Source organism: Mya arenaria, chromosome 5 (assembly GCF_026914265.1).
Source record: "Mya arenaria isolate MELC-2E11 chromosome 5, ASM2691426v1".
In the NCBI taxonomy this organism is placed as follows: domain Eukaryota; kingdom Metazoa; phylum Mollusca; class Bivalvia; order Myida; family Myidae; genus Mya; species Mya arenaria.
In genome coordinates, this window is record NC_069126.1 from 65,879,155 (window position 1) to 65,894,729 (window position 15,575).

The 15,575-nt window shown below is 35.2% G+C and overlaps 1 protein-coding gene across 1 annotated transcript; it reads left to right on the forward strand.

The window, feature by feature from the left end:
- Positions 1 to 5,580: 5,580 nt before the first annotated feature.
- Positions 5,581 to 14,507, forward strand: LOC128236048 (acetylcholine receptor subunit alpha-like). The gene is made up of 10 exons (XM_052950870.1): positions 5,581 to 5,864; positions 7,561 to 7,700; positions 11,215 to 11,259; positions 11,525 to 11,634; positions 11,899 to 12,074; positions 12,272 to 12,439; positions 12,626 to 12,778; positions 13,061 to 13,144; positions 13,483 to 13,604; positions 13,852 to 14,507. The coding sequence occupies exons 1-10, from the start codon at positions 5,816 to 5,818 to the stop codon at positions 14,236 to 14,238; spliced, it is 1,434 nt and encodes a 477-aa protein (XP_052806830.1). The 5' UTR covers positions 5,581 to 5,815; the 3' UTR covers positions 14,239 to 14,507.
- The last annotated feature ends 1,068 nt before the right edge of the window (positions 14,508 to 15,575 follow it).

Genomic DNA, 15,575 nt, shown 5'->3' on the forward strand with positions numbered 1-15,575 from the left:
ACGTGCTCTCGGTTTGGAAATGACAACCCAACCCGCATACACGGGGAATATACTTATACAGGCATGATGAGGGAATCACGTGACTTAAAAGGGCACTCATATTGGTCACCACGGGTCAAAACTGATGTAAACAAACAAGTCTGTGACGTTCATTTCTAAATAACTTTTTTTGACAGAAATTATATATATATATTAAGTTCTTAGCCTATAAAAGACTATGCTATGTTCTGCTTCATCACATGTGAAACATGCAAGATTTTTATGACGCAAAACTTGGCCAATATTTAAACTTGACGGGATTTTTTGAACGACGCAACGCTGAAATCTTAGTTGCTGGTTTACCGCGGCCGATCCTTTTTTAAAAGATACTTCTTGATCATAATGAAATTCCATGTTGTTTTATTATTGGATTATTAACAAAGTTAAATGTTTCATCATGTTGGTATACTCCTTGAAGGTTTTATTTATTAATTTTCTTGATGTATTTTGATATTAAATTCGTTTGATGTATCGTAATATATAAAAATCCTTGATGTATTGTGATAATAATTTCGATGGTCATTTTTCATTATGAAAGTCTAGAGGGGTTGTCTATGACGATTTTGCAATGGGAATTATTAAACAGAAATTATGAGTGTTTTAAAAACACTACTCGGCAAAGATATAGTTAACATTTACCAGTTAAAGGCTCTATGTAGGTTCCAACTCGGCTATTTATTTTTATAGGATGGATGGAAAGAAGATCTTTGGAATAAATTCGAAGAAAAAATGGTAAGTTGCTGTAAGCAAAGACGGCAATGCAATCTTTATATCAAACGCTAGAGATAGCGAGATTATCACGATAGACACGAACGGTAATAAAATATCAATATTGAGTGATGGAAACATTACATTTTCAATGGGTATCCACGTGAGTCTCACACCGTGTGTCAGGTAGACAATGAGGGGATGCGGAGGCTGGCCACACTGGGCGGATAAGGTCATTGTATAAAGTTCCCTCGGTCAGTGTGGTTCAGCTCTCGTACGTGTTCCCTCATTTTCGGACAGTGGAACCACGACATTGTCGCTATAGACCTCGTTTAAAATATATTGTATGTTGTAAATACATGTTTTCATTTCATATTTTACATTTACTTTAGTGTCGTTGGTACTGAAGCAAATATTTAAGTACATGACCGAGACTCTTGTTTTCACACATTTAACACTAGTTAAAATACGTTTTAATCTTTGACTTTTTAGTTTGGTATTGCTCATTTTAGTTTACCCCTGTCGCGAACGTGGCGAATTATTAGGTATTTTAATGTTTTTTGTCATATTTTGTCATATTTTATCAGTTTAATTATTTAATAACTATACTTATAAGTTATTTTCGACTCCTATTTTGACTCCTGATTTTGACTCCTGATTTTTTCCTGATAGTTATCCCACAATATTCCGTTTCACAATTTTCTCATTGTCTGCTGCAGTATATATAAATGAGACTTAGCAATAAGCGACAGTGTGTTTTTCAGACTTTTTTTTCAGAGTTCAGTTGGTAGTAAGGCTTCTTTTAGGATTTTATAATATTGCAAAACGGACTATTAGTTAAATGGTATTTAGAATTGATGATAAGTATTATTGGATGTATTAAGATAATATTAACCATATGCTGAATAGTAAAAGTCACAAAGGTATAATGTGTTCTTTATTGCTGAAAAAGTTAGGTTCTCAATGTGGCAAAAACGTCAGTCTAATACAAATCAAAGTCAAATCGCTCAAAGGATTATCGACGAGAATAAATTTAATAAAATAAAAGTAAAGTCCGCCACAACCCCGTTACACAAGCCCAGTAGTAAACAATTCATGCATAACCCCTGTTTCGTAGCACAATTTAGGGGCCAAAGTACACTAAACGAAGAACACACACGTGCAAATACCACAATAATACTTTAGATAATTTTATGTCCATTTATATAAAAATGTACGATAATAAGATATATTACTAAACGACATCATTACATAATATAAAAACGAATAAGTACAAACATTTGTTAATTGCGTGTGTGGTGTGCAGGTTTTCCGGTTACAGTAGGCGCCGGCATTAAATATCTCCGTTCAGAACGCAAGGAGAGCGTATACACACTATCAGTAGAATCGCATCGAAACTGATCGAAAAGAAACGCTGTGTAGCTGTCAATGAGTCTTAAAGGTTGGCAACCAAATCTTTTTGGGATGACGCAGGTCAATTTTGCTGTTCATAGTAGATCGTAAACGGTGTCTTTCTAACAATAAGGTCAGTGGCATAGATGTTCTAGTAAAGTTGGGACTTACAAGAAAGGTCAGAACTTTAGGACAGTTATCACCACATCGCCCTTCTATCATATGTTTTATTTTAATCTGAAAGCGACCATTAGTCGGAGGTCAGCACATTATGGCTTGTTGGTGAAGCCTCAGCAGTCACTATTTAACTTGTTGTTGACAACGTTCAGGCATAAGGACATTGTTGAGGGTCATGTTTTCTTGAAATAGCCTGTGGAAAAACGCCTCAAGTTGTCCTGTATATGAATAAATAAACTCATCCAAGCCGAGAATACCCCTTTTAAGACTTGAGCTATAGTTTAGTTCCACTGTATTAATAAGTCGAATTTGAGTTTGAACTGCAACTCTTATATATTTTCATATACATATTGTCAGAACTTAAAATCATATCCAAACATACATATTCCACATCTTTGCTGAAGAAAACAACTATTTGAAGTTGAACATCATGTCAAAAGTTGACAATTTCAAAGAGCTAAGAGACTAAAATACAATATAAATGCTTATAAATAGTGAATACCATGAAATCACTTTCATCTACAACCAAAATAAGCTCGTGACAGACTGGAACACATTATTAGAGAATAAGAGGTTAAGAAATACCAATAGTACAAACAATAAAAAAGCGTTTTCAGCAGTTGCACCCCCTTGTCAATAGATATATTTAAATGGGGATGGGGATGCGTTAGAAGTGTTTTCTTAGTGAACACAAATATGACACAGAAGAGATATACCGTACGAAATTCAAACGTGTGACAGTGATCAGCAAAAATCTGGTCTACAACACTTGGCCCGTGAATAATGATAGGTTTATCTTCCATGGGTAAAATGACCAAATCGTAAGAAAAAACAATGTTCTAATGATGTTTCCTTTAATTATATCGCACTGACAGTCTTGTTAAATTATCAGTATATGAATACGCGAATGAAACTTTAGAAAAGTCGGGTATGCAATACAGTATACATAAGCAGATCATCAAATAAACAACAAACGAACAATTGAAACGGCTATGAATACGTCTGATGTGTGAAACAGTCAGGAAATCTGACCATCAGTGTCATATCTCCGCATTTCCTTGTGATATATTGAACGATTCTATTTGCTTGGAAATGTTTTGCTTCGGTGAGTTTGTTGCGGAGAACTTTTTTTCTGACGTGATAATATTCACAAATCTACCTTAAAAAGATACATAATTGATTTTCCCCGTTGAAAACAGCAGCACGGAACGATGTCAGGTAAACACCGGGCTTTTTTCTTCGGAAATTCTACTCTTGTCACGGAACCCCTGGAGCTTCTGGCCACAAGGAGTCGGTGTCAGATTATTGTATTTCAGTAGAATTCCACTGAATTACATTTACAACAATTGTCCTTTGTACATATTTACTGGTTGCATTTTTTCACTCTGAAAAGGTTGGCTTTGACGAACAAATGATTAAATAAGTAACAGAAATCCAACGTGCACACCGTCTTTTGCAAGTACAATGTACTCAACGAGAAAATTGTATTACATCCGGTGTGTCATTTTAAATATTACATGGCATCCATCGTCTACTTCGTGTATAAAAACTTAAATCGTTTTACCCGATAAAACGTGAACGTCTTCTTTTAAGAAATAATTCAACATACATTCACAATGTTTACAAGTGATAGGTTCAAGCCCTGTTTATGTGGTATTACCTGTAATCAACTGGCACTATTTTAACCTGTTGAATGTGTCCTGCTCCGCACCAATACGGGTTTGATATCTAACTTATTATTAGAATACAACCTACACATACAGCCAATGAAATTGCAGATAGGCAGTTATTAAGTACTAGGCTTAATCATTTAGAAGTTCAACTTTCGCGGGTGTTTAAAGGCCAACGGCCACTCATCCGATACACACACCCTGCTTAAGATCTTGCGTTAAAATATGTGTCAGCCAATAATGTTGTATTGTAAGTCAATTAGATGACCGGAATTAAATCTTAATGATTAAGATGGATTCGTTCGTTACGCCGCCAATTCTTAATCTTTTAGATTTAAATTTATGTCATCTGACTATTATGCAGACACCCATGTTAAAGCAATAGCCCTTGAAGTTTTTTTTCCAGACCCTACACTTGTTTCTCTTAGATATCCCTTCTCGTTAAACGCAAACGTGAATAAAACAAGGCCAGCCAAGTCGGAACTCCGACCTATCATAATTTCTTTCCCGTTTATTTTATCTATTGCGTTTGTTGGACCGTTTGCGGAGTAAAATAAGCTTCAGTAGGACGAAACGTAAGTTAAAAAGAAAACTCAAGTGAATTCTCAACAGCAATAACAACCATCTAAACTAGAACACCTTCGTTGGCGACACGCTACCCACAATCTCCGATATTTGAGCAAAATATTGCAAAATATTGCAAATCAGTTGAATCTCTAACGCGTTTTTTTTCTTTATACATATCCTAATAGCGTCATTGCGATACTTTGCTAGATAGATTCAATGTAGAGGCTTCGGTACCATCTTTTAGTTTCGGCAGCTCTCAAAGAGGTCGTTAAACCTTTAGTGAAGGAGCGAACTACAGGAGCGAAAGAGAAATTTAATTTAATTTAGAGGTTTACAATATTATTAACAGACGCTTTACTATTCCACATATTTTTTAAAAAGTTGATCTGACTCACCAAAGCCAACTTCCGGACGTTTGTTTTAACTGAATTGAATACTGGCATAATGTTCATAATATGAAAAAGAGCAAATATTTCAGTCATATATTTCTTACTGTGTGTCATATAGCTGACTGGCTTGATAGCAATTAGCAATCAAGGATTAATCTCATTAATGTGCCCTGTATGACAGCCATGCTAATCTGATAAGCAATTTCATAGCCGAGTTTTACGACGATGGAATATCAATTTTTCCATTTGATTCGCAATGTTCTGCTTCGGTGAAATTTTCGCAGAAAACTGACAAAATCACCAGATATCAGAGTCATTAATAAGCTGCAGAATTGATTTCCCCCGATGCAAAACAGCACAGAGCGACGCCAGGTAGCATACCGGGAATTTTCACTCCCTCACATAACCCTTGTGGTTTCTGCTTATGCGCGAGTGTCAGATTTTCTCATTTCAATATAGAATTTCATTTAGTCATTACGTTTCTCTTTTGTTGGTATTGACTTATTCTGTTTTCTCACAGTGAAAATATTGGCTTCAACGAACAATCATCTACATTATTTTCAGAAATCCAATGCGCACATCTTTTGATTGTTCGCAAGTAACCTTAAGTGAGTTCAGCACGAGAGGGTTACATTAAATCCGATGTGTCGCGTTAAATGTTACATGGGTATATGGAAGTTAACTTCGGTTGGCTAAGCAAATATTTTATTTTTAAACTCGAGTTTAAAATTAAATGTAAACCATATCCTACCTATGATTTTCCATTTTACACTTGCTACATTTTGATGTTTTAATTCAATGACGGATTTATTGTTTACATACTTGGGCATTTTAGTTTTATAAGGATACTTGCAGACACAAATAAAGGAAGAAATGTGGATTTCAATCATGTTATATCTGTTGACGATACATGTTTGCAAGGGTACGTATTTTTTCATACTATTTTGATACATTTAACTATCGTATAATGATTCACAAAATATTGATAACATTGAATATACAGTCGTTCATTTGTAGAATTCTTTTTGTATGACGATGGTAGAAATAAATGTCACATTTATATTGATTCTAAACGTATGCACTCAATAAGAAAATAATCAGAATTTTAGCAAAACGCTCTACCCAGTGAAATACGAGTAATAATAGCCCACTTTTCATGGCTGCATTTAAGGACTGTGTGTATTTAGTACTAATTATATAATTATGAAGATAGGCTTTCACTGAAATGAGGTTTATGCCCTTCATTCTTTGTGCAATATACATGCGTTTTACTTCTTAAGCAATACACACTACGTGCACTACATGTTGATATTGAATTGAATTGATATGGTTCTATTAAATACGTTTTTCACTCTAAAATCAGTATTATAATTACTTTTACTATTATTATTATTATTAGTAGTAGTAGTAGTAGTTTTAGTAGCAGTAGCAGCAGCAGCAGCAGAAGCATCAGTAGCAGTAACAGTAGTAGCAGCAGCAGCAGCAGCAGCATCAGAAGCAGTAGTAGTATCATTATATTTTCATCGGCATTGTAAGAATCGAATGGAATAACCGATTTATCATTGTAGAGAATGAAAACGTTGAATGTGTAGAAATATATAGACATACATACGTTATAATAATATTACAACTACTATTATAGAATTTTGAATTCTGACATAGTATCAATCGGTTACACTGAAGTTTTCGTGGACACACGCAGAGGTTATTAAAAAGGAAATCACTTAATAAAATACGATAAATTACAATGCAAATCGCTGACAATTATTTGTATTTGATATTTACCGGTGACTTTCTGCGAGTGTTTAAGTAAATACGCTATAGAATAACCTATCCAATTATCTTTTGCATTCAGTTTGATCTTTGTTAAATAAATAAATAACCTTTAAAATTTATATCCAATAATTTACAAGCACTACTCGAAGACTCTTGATTTAATTCCAAAGAACAATACAAGTATTCTTCAAATGGTGTCCTCGTTCAATCTTTAAGATAGATATATTTTATTTAAGTTGATGCTTTTCTCAATGATAGTTGTTTGCATAGTCCCAACAATGACCTTTCAACGTGATATGAAAATGTAGAAATGATAACAGAAGGAGTATTTCTGTTTTTTCAATGATTGTGAATACATTATCTTTAAATAAGAATTTACTGGAATAATTGTAAAAAATGAAAATAATATTTTTTTTTACTTTAAGCTACATTAATATATAACTGATAATAAGCATATTTTTTTCGTTAAGGTTTAAATATTTCGTACACATTATTAAATCGATGTTAAAGGTCCAACAATTACAGATAAAATACATCAAAATTTACTCTTATAGCAATGCCTGGCTTAAATTATCGGTTTGGGGAAAAATGGCCTCATGAAAATTTAATAAGTTTATCTTGTTATAATATATAATGCATCGTAAATAGTTTGTTAATTTACGATATAAAATAAACGTAAGTTGATTTCAACAGATATAACAAACATGCCTGACTGTCCATACAAAAAAGATTATTTAAAACATCAGCTCAAATGCAAATCTTAAATTTGGAAGTGTACAGTTTATAAAATCAAGGGTTTCCGCAAGTTTAAGTAGAAATAAGGTGTAGTTTCCCTATTCCAGGTGGCGCACAGTATCTGGCCTCCAGCCGGTTAATCCAGGAGCTGCGGACCGGATATGAGCGTCATGTACCTCCCACGCGCTCTTTCGACTCCCACGTGTCCGTCCGTGTGTACCCGTCCATCATCCGTATCGACGGGCTGGTATGTGTTTCTACTATGGCTTTATTCATGCTTTGGTTAATCGTCATAACTTTGTTAGTATAATCCTTACTGTTGGCCTTAATTTCCATTACTCTTCCACTATTGAAAAACTTGGGTAATTATTATTTAGGCTGGACCTTTTCGGCCGACCCTTTTTATAGCCAATTCGTTAGTATCTGTTTCAGATTTGTGTATTTCTTTATAGATTTTCACCTGCTGTTTTTAAAATGTCGAATTTCAATTATTGCTTAAATTACAGTTTTGAATATACATGTATCATGTCGCTAAGCGAGGTTTTGTTTACTTCCTTAAAATTGCACCATCGGTGTAAATCTCAAACGTGCTTATATATTTAGGCTGCTACGCCGGCCATGTATATAAAACATAACAATTATTGAGGTTAATGTTGAAATATGAACTAACACACCCGAGGTCCGGTTACATGGCTGATCGCCGATGCGCGTCAATAACACCATCCGTACCTTGACACAGACAAATACACTCTTTTGAACCGCAGGTATTACAAAAAATAGATGTATGTGCTGTATAATAGCCACTATCACCTATATCTGTTTATTGAATCAGGTCGTTCAGTGAACTCGCAATGCGCGCTTACTATACTATTGTTATTGATACAGCTGTATAAATTGGGGTATTATTTTGGTAGTAAGGGTTTCTTAGTTGTACAATAATGGGAATTCAGAATTCCTGGTGAACCAAAATAACTTCAAAAGTGTTTTCTGAGTGGAGAAGGCTTATGTAACTATTATGCCAAAAACATATTAATCGAAACAGGATTTTTTGTTTTGAAAGATTTCAAAATAGGCCAATGCATGTCGATTTCAGATAAAATGAAAACTAATTTCGATAGTCTAATTTTACACTTATAGTAACCAGCAAGCAATATCTTTTCAAATAAAACGAACATATTTTAGGTCCTCAGGCATCCGAATTCCACATTATTAAGAGTTCCCGTTATAATGGCATGATTGTTTGTATATCGGGTACCTTAAAGAGTTCTATTTCGAATGGGAACTTTGCAGACCTTCGTTCGGCCTTAACATAACGCCTTTAAACAGAGTATTCGGTATGGTTTTTGACTACTGGACCTAGTCCTGTAGTTTGCATACGTAGTTGCCTTTGCTTCATCATGGTGTACAATATCACCACCGTATCGATAGTTTACTAAGTTATCATCACCCTCATGGTGTACAATATCACCACCGCATCGATAGTTTACTAAGTTATCATCACCCTCATGGTGTACAATATCACCACCGTATCGATAGTTTACTAAGTTATCATCACCCTCATGGTGTACAATATCACCACCGCATCGATAGTTTACTAAGTTATCATCACCCTCATGGTGTACAATATCACCACCGCATCGATAGTTTACTAAGTTATCATCACCCTCATGGTGTACAATATCACCACCGCATCGATAGTTTACTAAGTTATCATCACCCTCATGGTGTACAATATCACCACCCCATCGATAGATTACTAAGTTATCATCACCCTCATGGTGTACAATATCACCACCGCATCGATAGATTACTAAGTTATCATCACCCTCATGGTGTACAATATCACCACCGCATCGATAGATTACTAAGCTATCATCACCCTCATGGTGTACAATATCACCACCGCATCGATAGTTTACTAAGTTATCATCACCCTCATGGTGTACAATATCACCACCACATCGATAGTTTACTAAGTTATCATCACCCTCATGGTGTACAATATCACCACCGCATCGATAGTTTACTAAGTTATCATCACCCTCATGGTGTACAATATCACCACCGCATCGATAGTTTACTAAGTTATCATCACCCTCATGGTGTACAATATAACCACCGCATCGATAGTTTACTAAGTTATCATCACCCTCATTAAGTAACTTGGATTAAATCAACAGATTTGTTTAAACATTTTGCTACAAACAAAACATATTTGAGAAACTCCTCTTTCTAAAAAAAGGTAAGTTTTTTCCATCTTCCATCACCGTTGAACATTGCCGTCATTATATCTTAGGCTATTGGGCTTGTCCTTGTAGTTTCCATTGTAATATAAAGAATTAGAAATAATTTTTAACGTTTTGAGATGGTTCTATGAAATGAATAACTTTTAGGCGTTGTTTGTTGGAATTGAATATCTTAAGTACATATATACATGTACGTCCATCACATTTGTTTTGAGTTTTTTCATCAAAGCAAATATGCATACATCTTATATAAATGAATATCATTCACCAAAAAACAAATGTTTCACCCGACAATATAACCATTTAGTGAATCAAACATGAATAGCAAGGATTATCATATATAAGTCTGCCAAGTAGTGGCGGGGAAACATCGACACTCGACCATACTAATGGCGTGGGTGTGTGAAAAACAACATTTAAATATTATTAATAAGACCACTGTTTACACCTGGCATTGCATGTCCTTGTTGCTGGAGTCGTTAGTTAGAAAGTAATTGAATACATGTATATGTTAAACCGTTGCAGTTAAAAAAAATCCGATCCATCAATGTATTCCAAATCACAAGAGAACTTACACAGATGAAGCACAGCACATCGAGTGTTGAACTTCCAGTCATACTCGTATTACGGAGGTCCTGCACGTAGCAGCTATTTCCGGCTTTTAGACCTTACATCCGGCGGCACTAAAGTTCCATCATTCGTCATGAAATCCGTGTTTAATATGTCTAAACTCAACAGTGATGATAATATATGCGAGTTACGTGATGTTGGAGACACATTTATGTTTATGTATTAAAATGGTGCTTAGCTTTTCCTAATGAGATGACTTAGAGATAATTTACTTCTGTAATATAGAAAAAGCTTTCTTCAATGAAAGGAAAACAGGGGTGGATCAAGGATCTGGCGTAAGAGGCATAGGGGCGTATCTTTGGGCATGCACATATTCAACATCCCTGATTTATACTGTTAGGGAGGATTTGGTACAGTTTTGTTATTTCAGTCTTAAATGGTACCGCGTTTGGAGTCCACTCTCAAAAACGGTTTGATTAGTCCAACTTAGCAGCTACTGCTCCCATTAACTGCAAATATTGGATGTTGACAATTTTAAAAGTGGTGCCCGTAATGTTATTTTGTAAATTAAGTGTTGCAAACGCTTTTGTGCAAATTTATTTCTCAAATTCTCTGAAATTCAATGCGTATGACGCCAGTAATATGTCGTGAATACAAAGTTTTCTATCGATTGCTACTTGACAACCGGACGCGCCAATTACGTGGAAACAACCTCGCTACGTCTCACGCACATAAATTGCCGTTCATTTCCGTGTCGCTGTCTCCATTGATCGCAGAATAAACACTGTGATCGTGGTGATAAGATATTTAATTTATTCTTTGATTATCAGTATTATTCCATCATTCAATTGCCTTCGAGGAAATTAAGATAAATACGTGAAGTTTTATTTGCATCATTGCCCTTGGTGTATTATGATAATAATTTTCATGATATAATGTTTTCAGGATGAAAGCCGGGAGGCGTTGTCTGTGACGATAAGTCTCTCAATGGTTAGTTTTGAAGGGCATTTTTTTACTATAAACAAACCTTGTATTATGATTTTACTGAAACATAAGTATTATTTCCACTTACCTTGTACTAACAACAATGAGATGTATGCAATCAAGATGAACATGCCTGACCACGTAATATCTTATACGCATATTTAATTCATGTTCATGATGTAAATGTATTTGTCTTCAAAAAGCGACCTATGACAAACCAACAAATTCCAGTTTACCATTTATTTCACTTTTAAATCGTGTTGCTTTACAGAATTGGTCTGACCAGCGTCTGACGTGGAACCCGGCCCAGTATGACGGTGTCCAGAAACTATTTTTACCAGCGGACACAATTTGGCTGCCTGACGTCGGCGTTCATAACTCGTGAGTTCTTATTGGCGCAATAATAGGGCGATATCTCTCATGGCGTCAGTGTTTGATCTCGGTGTTAAAGCAATATGTATTCTTATGAAACGCGCAATAGCATCCTATTGTGGAATTATTTATGCCTCGCCTTGTTATTTTATTTTACTCACTTCCGTAGGTGTACTACACGAGGGTGTACTTAAATTGTAACCAATGTCTGAGAAATGTAGGTCAAAAGAATGCAATGAATGGAAGAGTAATCGATATCTGTGTTGATTCCAGAGTGGATGGTCTCATCTCCGAGCCAAGCGCTAGTCACCTAGTCGAGGTCTCACATGTCGGCCATGTCCTTATGGTCTCCGTTATGCACGTGCAAACGTACTGTAAAATGACGTTGACAGACTTTCCACGAGACGTTCACGTTTGTGACGTCATCATTGGATCGTGGATTTACTCAGGTAGGCAGTTTGTCTTTGTAATCATCTTAGAGATACCGTTTATTCTAAAACAGATTATCTTATAAATGCAAAGTTACCGTTGTTCGGCATAGTCTTTAGAGCGGACTGTAATACGACTTGGTGTGAACCGATTGAGTCTAATAATTAGGTCTCTATATTGACAATTCATCACACAAAATGTTTTTTGGGCATCATAGCTAAAACCCTGATACTCGAATCCTGGAACGGGATGACGGTGATCGAGCAGGTGCCTGTTTCCTCGGATATTGATGACGTCATACCATCACGTGACGGGCGGTCCTGGATGTTGTTAGGCCGTGCTGCGTCCGGCGCCATTAAACTCGTTTCGTACGATTGTTGTCCAGGTAAAATAACGTATTGTCTGTCTATTAAGATGTTTCCAGTGAGAAGGTACAAAGACAACCATAAAACAACAGAAAATATATTTACATTCACCAAAGTGCATTTTAAGCACATCTATATGTGTCAATAACACAGCTTTATTTCTTGTCAAAACAGGGGTTAACCAAATGTGTAAATGTTGTTCGCAGACGAACATTACGTGCAACTGACGATGACGTTGACGTTACGTCGACACGCGCCCTCCCTCTGGCTGACGTTAGTAGTTCCGCTGCTTGTACTGTCGTTCATGACCGCATTGCAGTTTGCCGTCCCCGCCGGAAACCCTTACAGGCCCATCCATGGTGAGATTTGTGATTTGGTATCAATAATCTGCAGACGTTTAGCAACGCCATTTATGTTTTGAATTACATGATCACCATAATTATGCTTCAGTTTTTGGTAGTATTTTAGAATTGCTGTTATTCAAGATTAATCTTAAGAATATGTTTTATCACATTATCTTTTTCACATTACTTACGTACATTTATGTGACTATAAATTAATATCAGAGTTGGTGGACTTCACTCTAAACACACAAAAAAAACAATACAGGTTACTCAATATTTTTGCTTACAATTCACCAGGTATGTTGGTTCTCCTGGCGGAGATGATGTACGTTCACTCCATGTTCTCCTACATACCGGACAGCGTCGACCCTCCTATCATAGGTAATATGAGGCCGTACGATGGTTATAATTAATTACAATTGTAAGTGGAGATTGACTTTGATCCGGCTTTTGCATACAAAATAAAGAAATAAAGGCACGTACAGGTGAAACTTTCCTAAAGGCACTTACCGTTGGAAAATTTCTTATTAAAATCGACTTCAAATATATTTGAATATTTTTTATGTATCAAGTAAAATACTTTTTCCGTCAGAAGATTGGTTTAATACTTTTTAGACATTTATAAATTTAAGTTATATTCACCTTCAAGTTCCTGAATTAACATGTTGATGCCAAAAACAATGTATAAAAGACAAAAATTCTCGTTTCTATTTACACAGTTAAACTGGCGGTCGCCAACGTTATGTGCGCTGCCATTGCCCTCTGTGTCTCCCTGTTAGTCGGTCACGTGACATCCACTTCCGTACGACAGCGGAAAAGGCTTCCACCACTGTTGGCCAAGGTAACGTTATTTACAGTAGTTTGTGTTGTGAATTATTACTCAGTTAAGTTTAATGCATTGCTATATTGAGGAATCTGTTTTCCAACTTGAGTTAAGATTTCCCAAGACGATTAAAAAGAACGGGTTACACCATTTCATTGACACCGTTTTGTTCAATTAGTTGTTCCTTATTTTCCACCTAGATATTTATACTTATGCTTAATTAATAACAAAATTAAAGTAACGTATAAATTGATATATTTACTAGATTGTTGCCATGACATCATGCTGCTCAACACAAGGTGACGGGCTTCCAAGATCACCATCGCGTCCTGAAAATGCTCCTACTACTGAAGATGAAACGAGCACTTTATTTCCCCTGAATAACGCGAATACACCTAATAACGATGTCGAATATAACGAGGTAGAACTTACAGATATAGCTGATATTAAAACTCCAAACACTGAAAATAACAACGTGTTTTCTACGTTAGAACGAGAAGTAAGAAAAATAAATGAAAGGTTAAAAGAAAGGCTAGACAAGGAATTATTAGCGACACAGTGGAATATGTTTTCTTGCTGTATAGATAGGGTGTTTTTCTGCTTATTCCTAATTATTGTATTTGTTAATTTGATAACTGTATTTGTGTTATAGATATATATCTAAATTTTACATAAGTGCATAGGTTGCGAACATATCATATGTTTTATTATACTAGAGAGTTTATTATTTGAATATTATATACACATATGTGTTTATTATGAATATCTACACATAATTAACACTTTTCAACCAACCCAATGTTAACGAAAGTGATGACGGCATTAAAAGATAAACCACGTGCTTACCGTGTTCATTTTTTGAAGGCTTAAAGGTGACAGCTTTCAACCCGCAGACCTCAGCACGTTATAACCATTATTATACAGAACAGAACAGAACAGAGTTTATTCGATTTAAACCATTATGGTTTCTCATCATAAAGATATACAAAATATATAAATATATATAAAAATATATAAATACAAATGTTAAAAAATAAGCAATACACGAGTATGAGTTGCTACATATGTCCTATCAACAAAGTGATACTTAAATATTAAGCAATGCATGAGTTCATAAAGATGAAAATAAGTGAACAAATCCTAATATTTCATCACATCATGAATTTATTATGCAAAGAAAAAAGTTCATACTGTGTTGTTTAATATATTGTTTCTAATTATATATGCATCTCTCATATAGGTGGCAAGATTATTAAGTTCGTTTCTTCTTTAAGAGTTAAGCAGTGAAATCATTTTGAAAACACTTGGATTTCTCCAATAAAACGTTTTAATGTGTTTTCGTCTTTGATCTCCATAAGGTGCACATTTAAAATGAATGAGAAAATGAAACTCATCTTCAATTAAGGAATGAATTGCGGGGTTGATGTCATTATCGGGGTATGAACGCAATTGGGTTGGTCAATGTGTGTGGAGTCCGAAGGACTCCACACGTACTTTGACCAACCCAATTGCGTTCATATCCCCGATAATGACATCAACCCCGCAATTCATTCCTTATATTTACACCAATAGTTCATTATTTCATTCAAGAATTGTTAAAAAAATACTTCTTTCCATTTAAGAAAACCTTTCAGTAATCCGTTCTTACCCATTCTGTAAATAGAACGACCCGACTATAACCGGAAATATTTTTTTCAAATGACGTCACAATAACGCGGGAAAAGATCAAACACTTAAAATCACTTTAAAACGTAAAATTAAAACACTTCTGGTACCAATATATTTAAAATGTAATAAACTTACACTTTTAAAAATGTTGATCTATATTTTACGGGACCTGCAGACACAATACAACCAATAACAAGATCAATAGCTTTCATGTATATTGTTATGCAATGAATTACGATCCGAACATATCCGAAGATGTTGCGTTCATCGATTGATGAACGCAATTGCCGAAAGGCAGTTCATTTAAGGAATGGAAGTTGA

Excerpts from the sequence above, each read along its gene's own strand:
- LOC128236048 (XM_052950870.1), top strand. The coding sequence starts at position 5,816 with ATGTGGATTTCAATCATGTTATATCTGTTGACGATACATGTTTGCAAG. Across the intron at positions 5,865-7,560 it reads GACGATACATGTTTGCAAGG|GTGGCGCACAGTATCTGGCC; the intron begins GTACGTATTTTT and ends TCCCTATTCCAG. Across the intron at positions 12,075-12,271 it reads TGGATCGTGGATTTACTCAG|CTAAAACCCTGATACTCGAA; the intron begins GTAGGCAGTTTG and ends TGGGCATCATAG.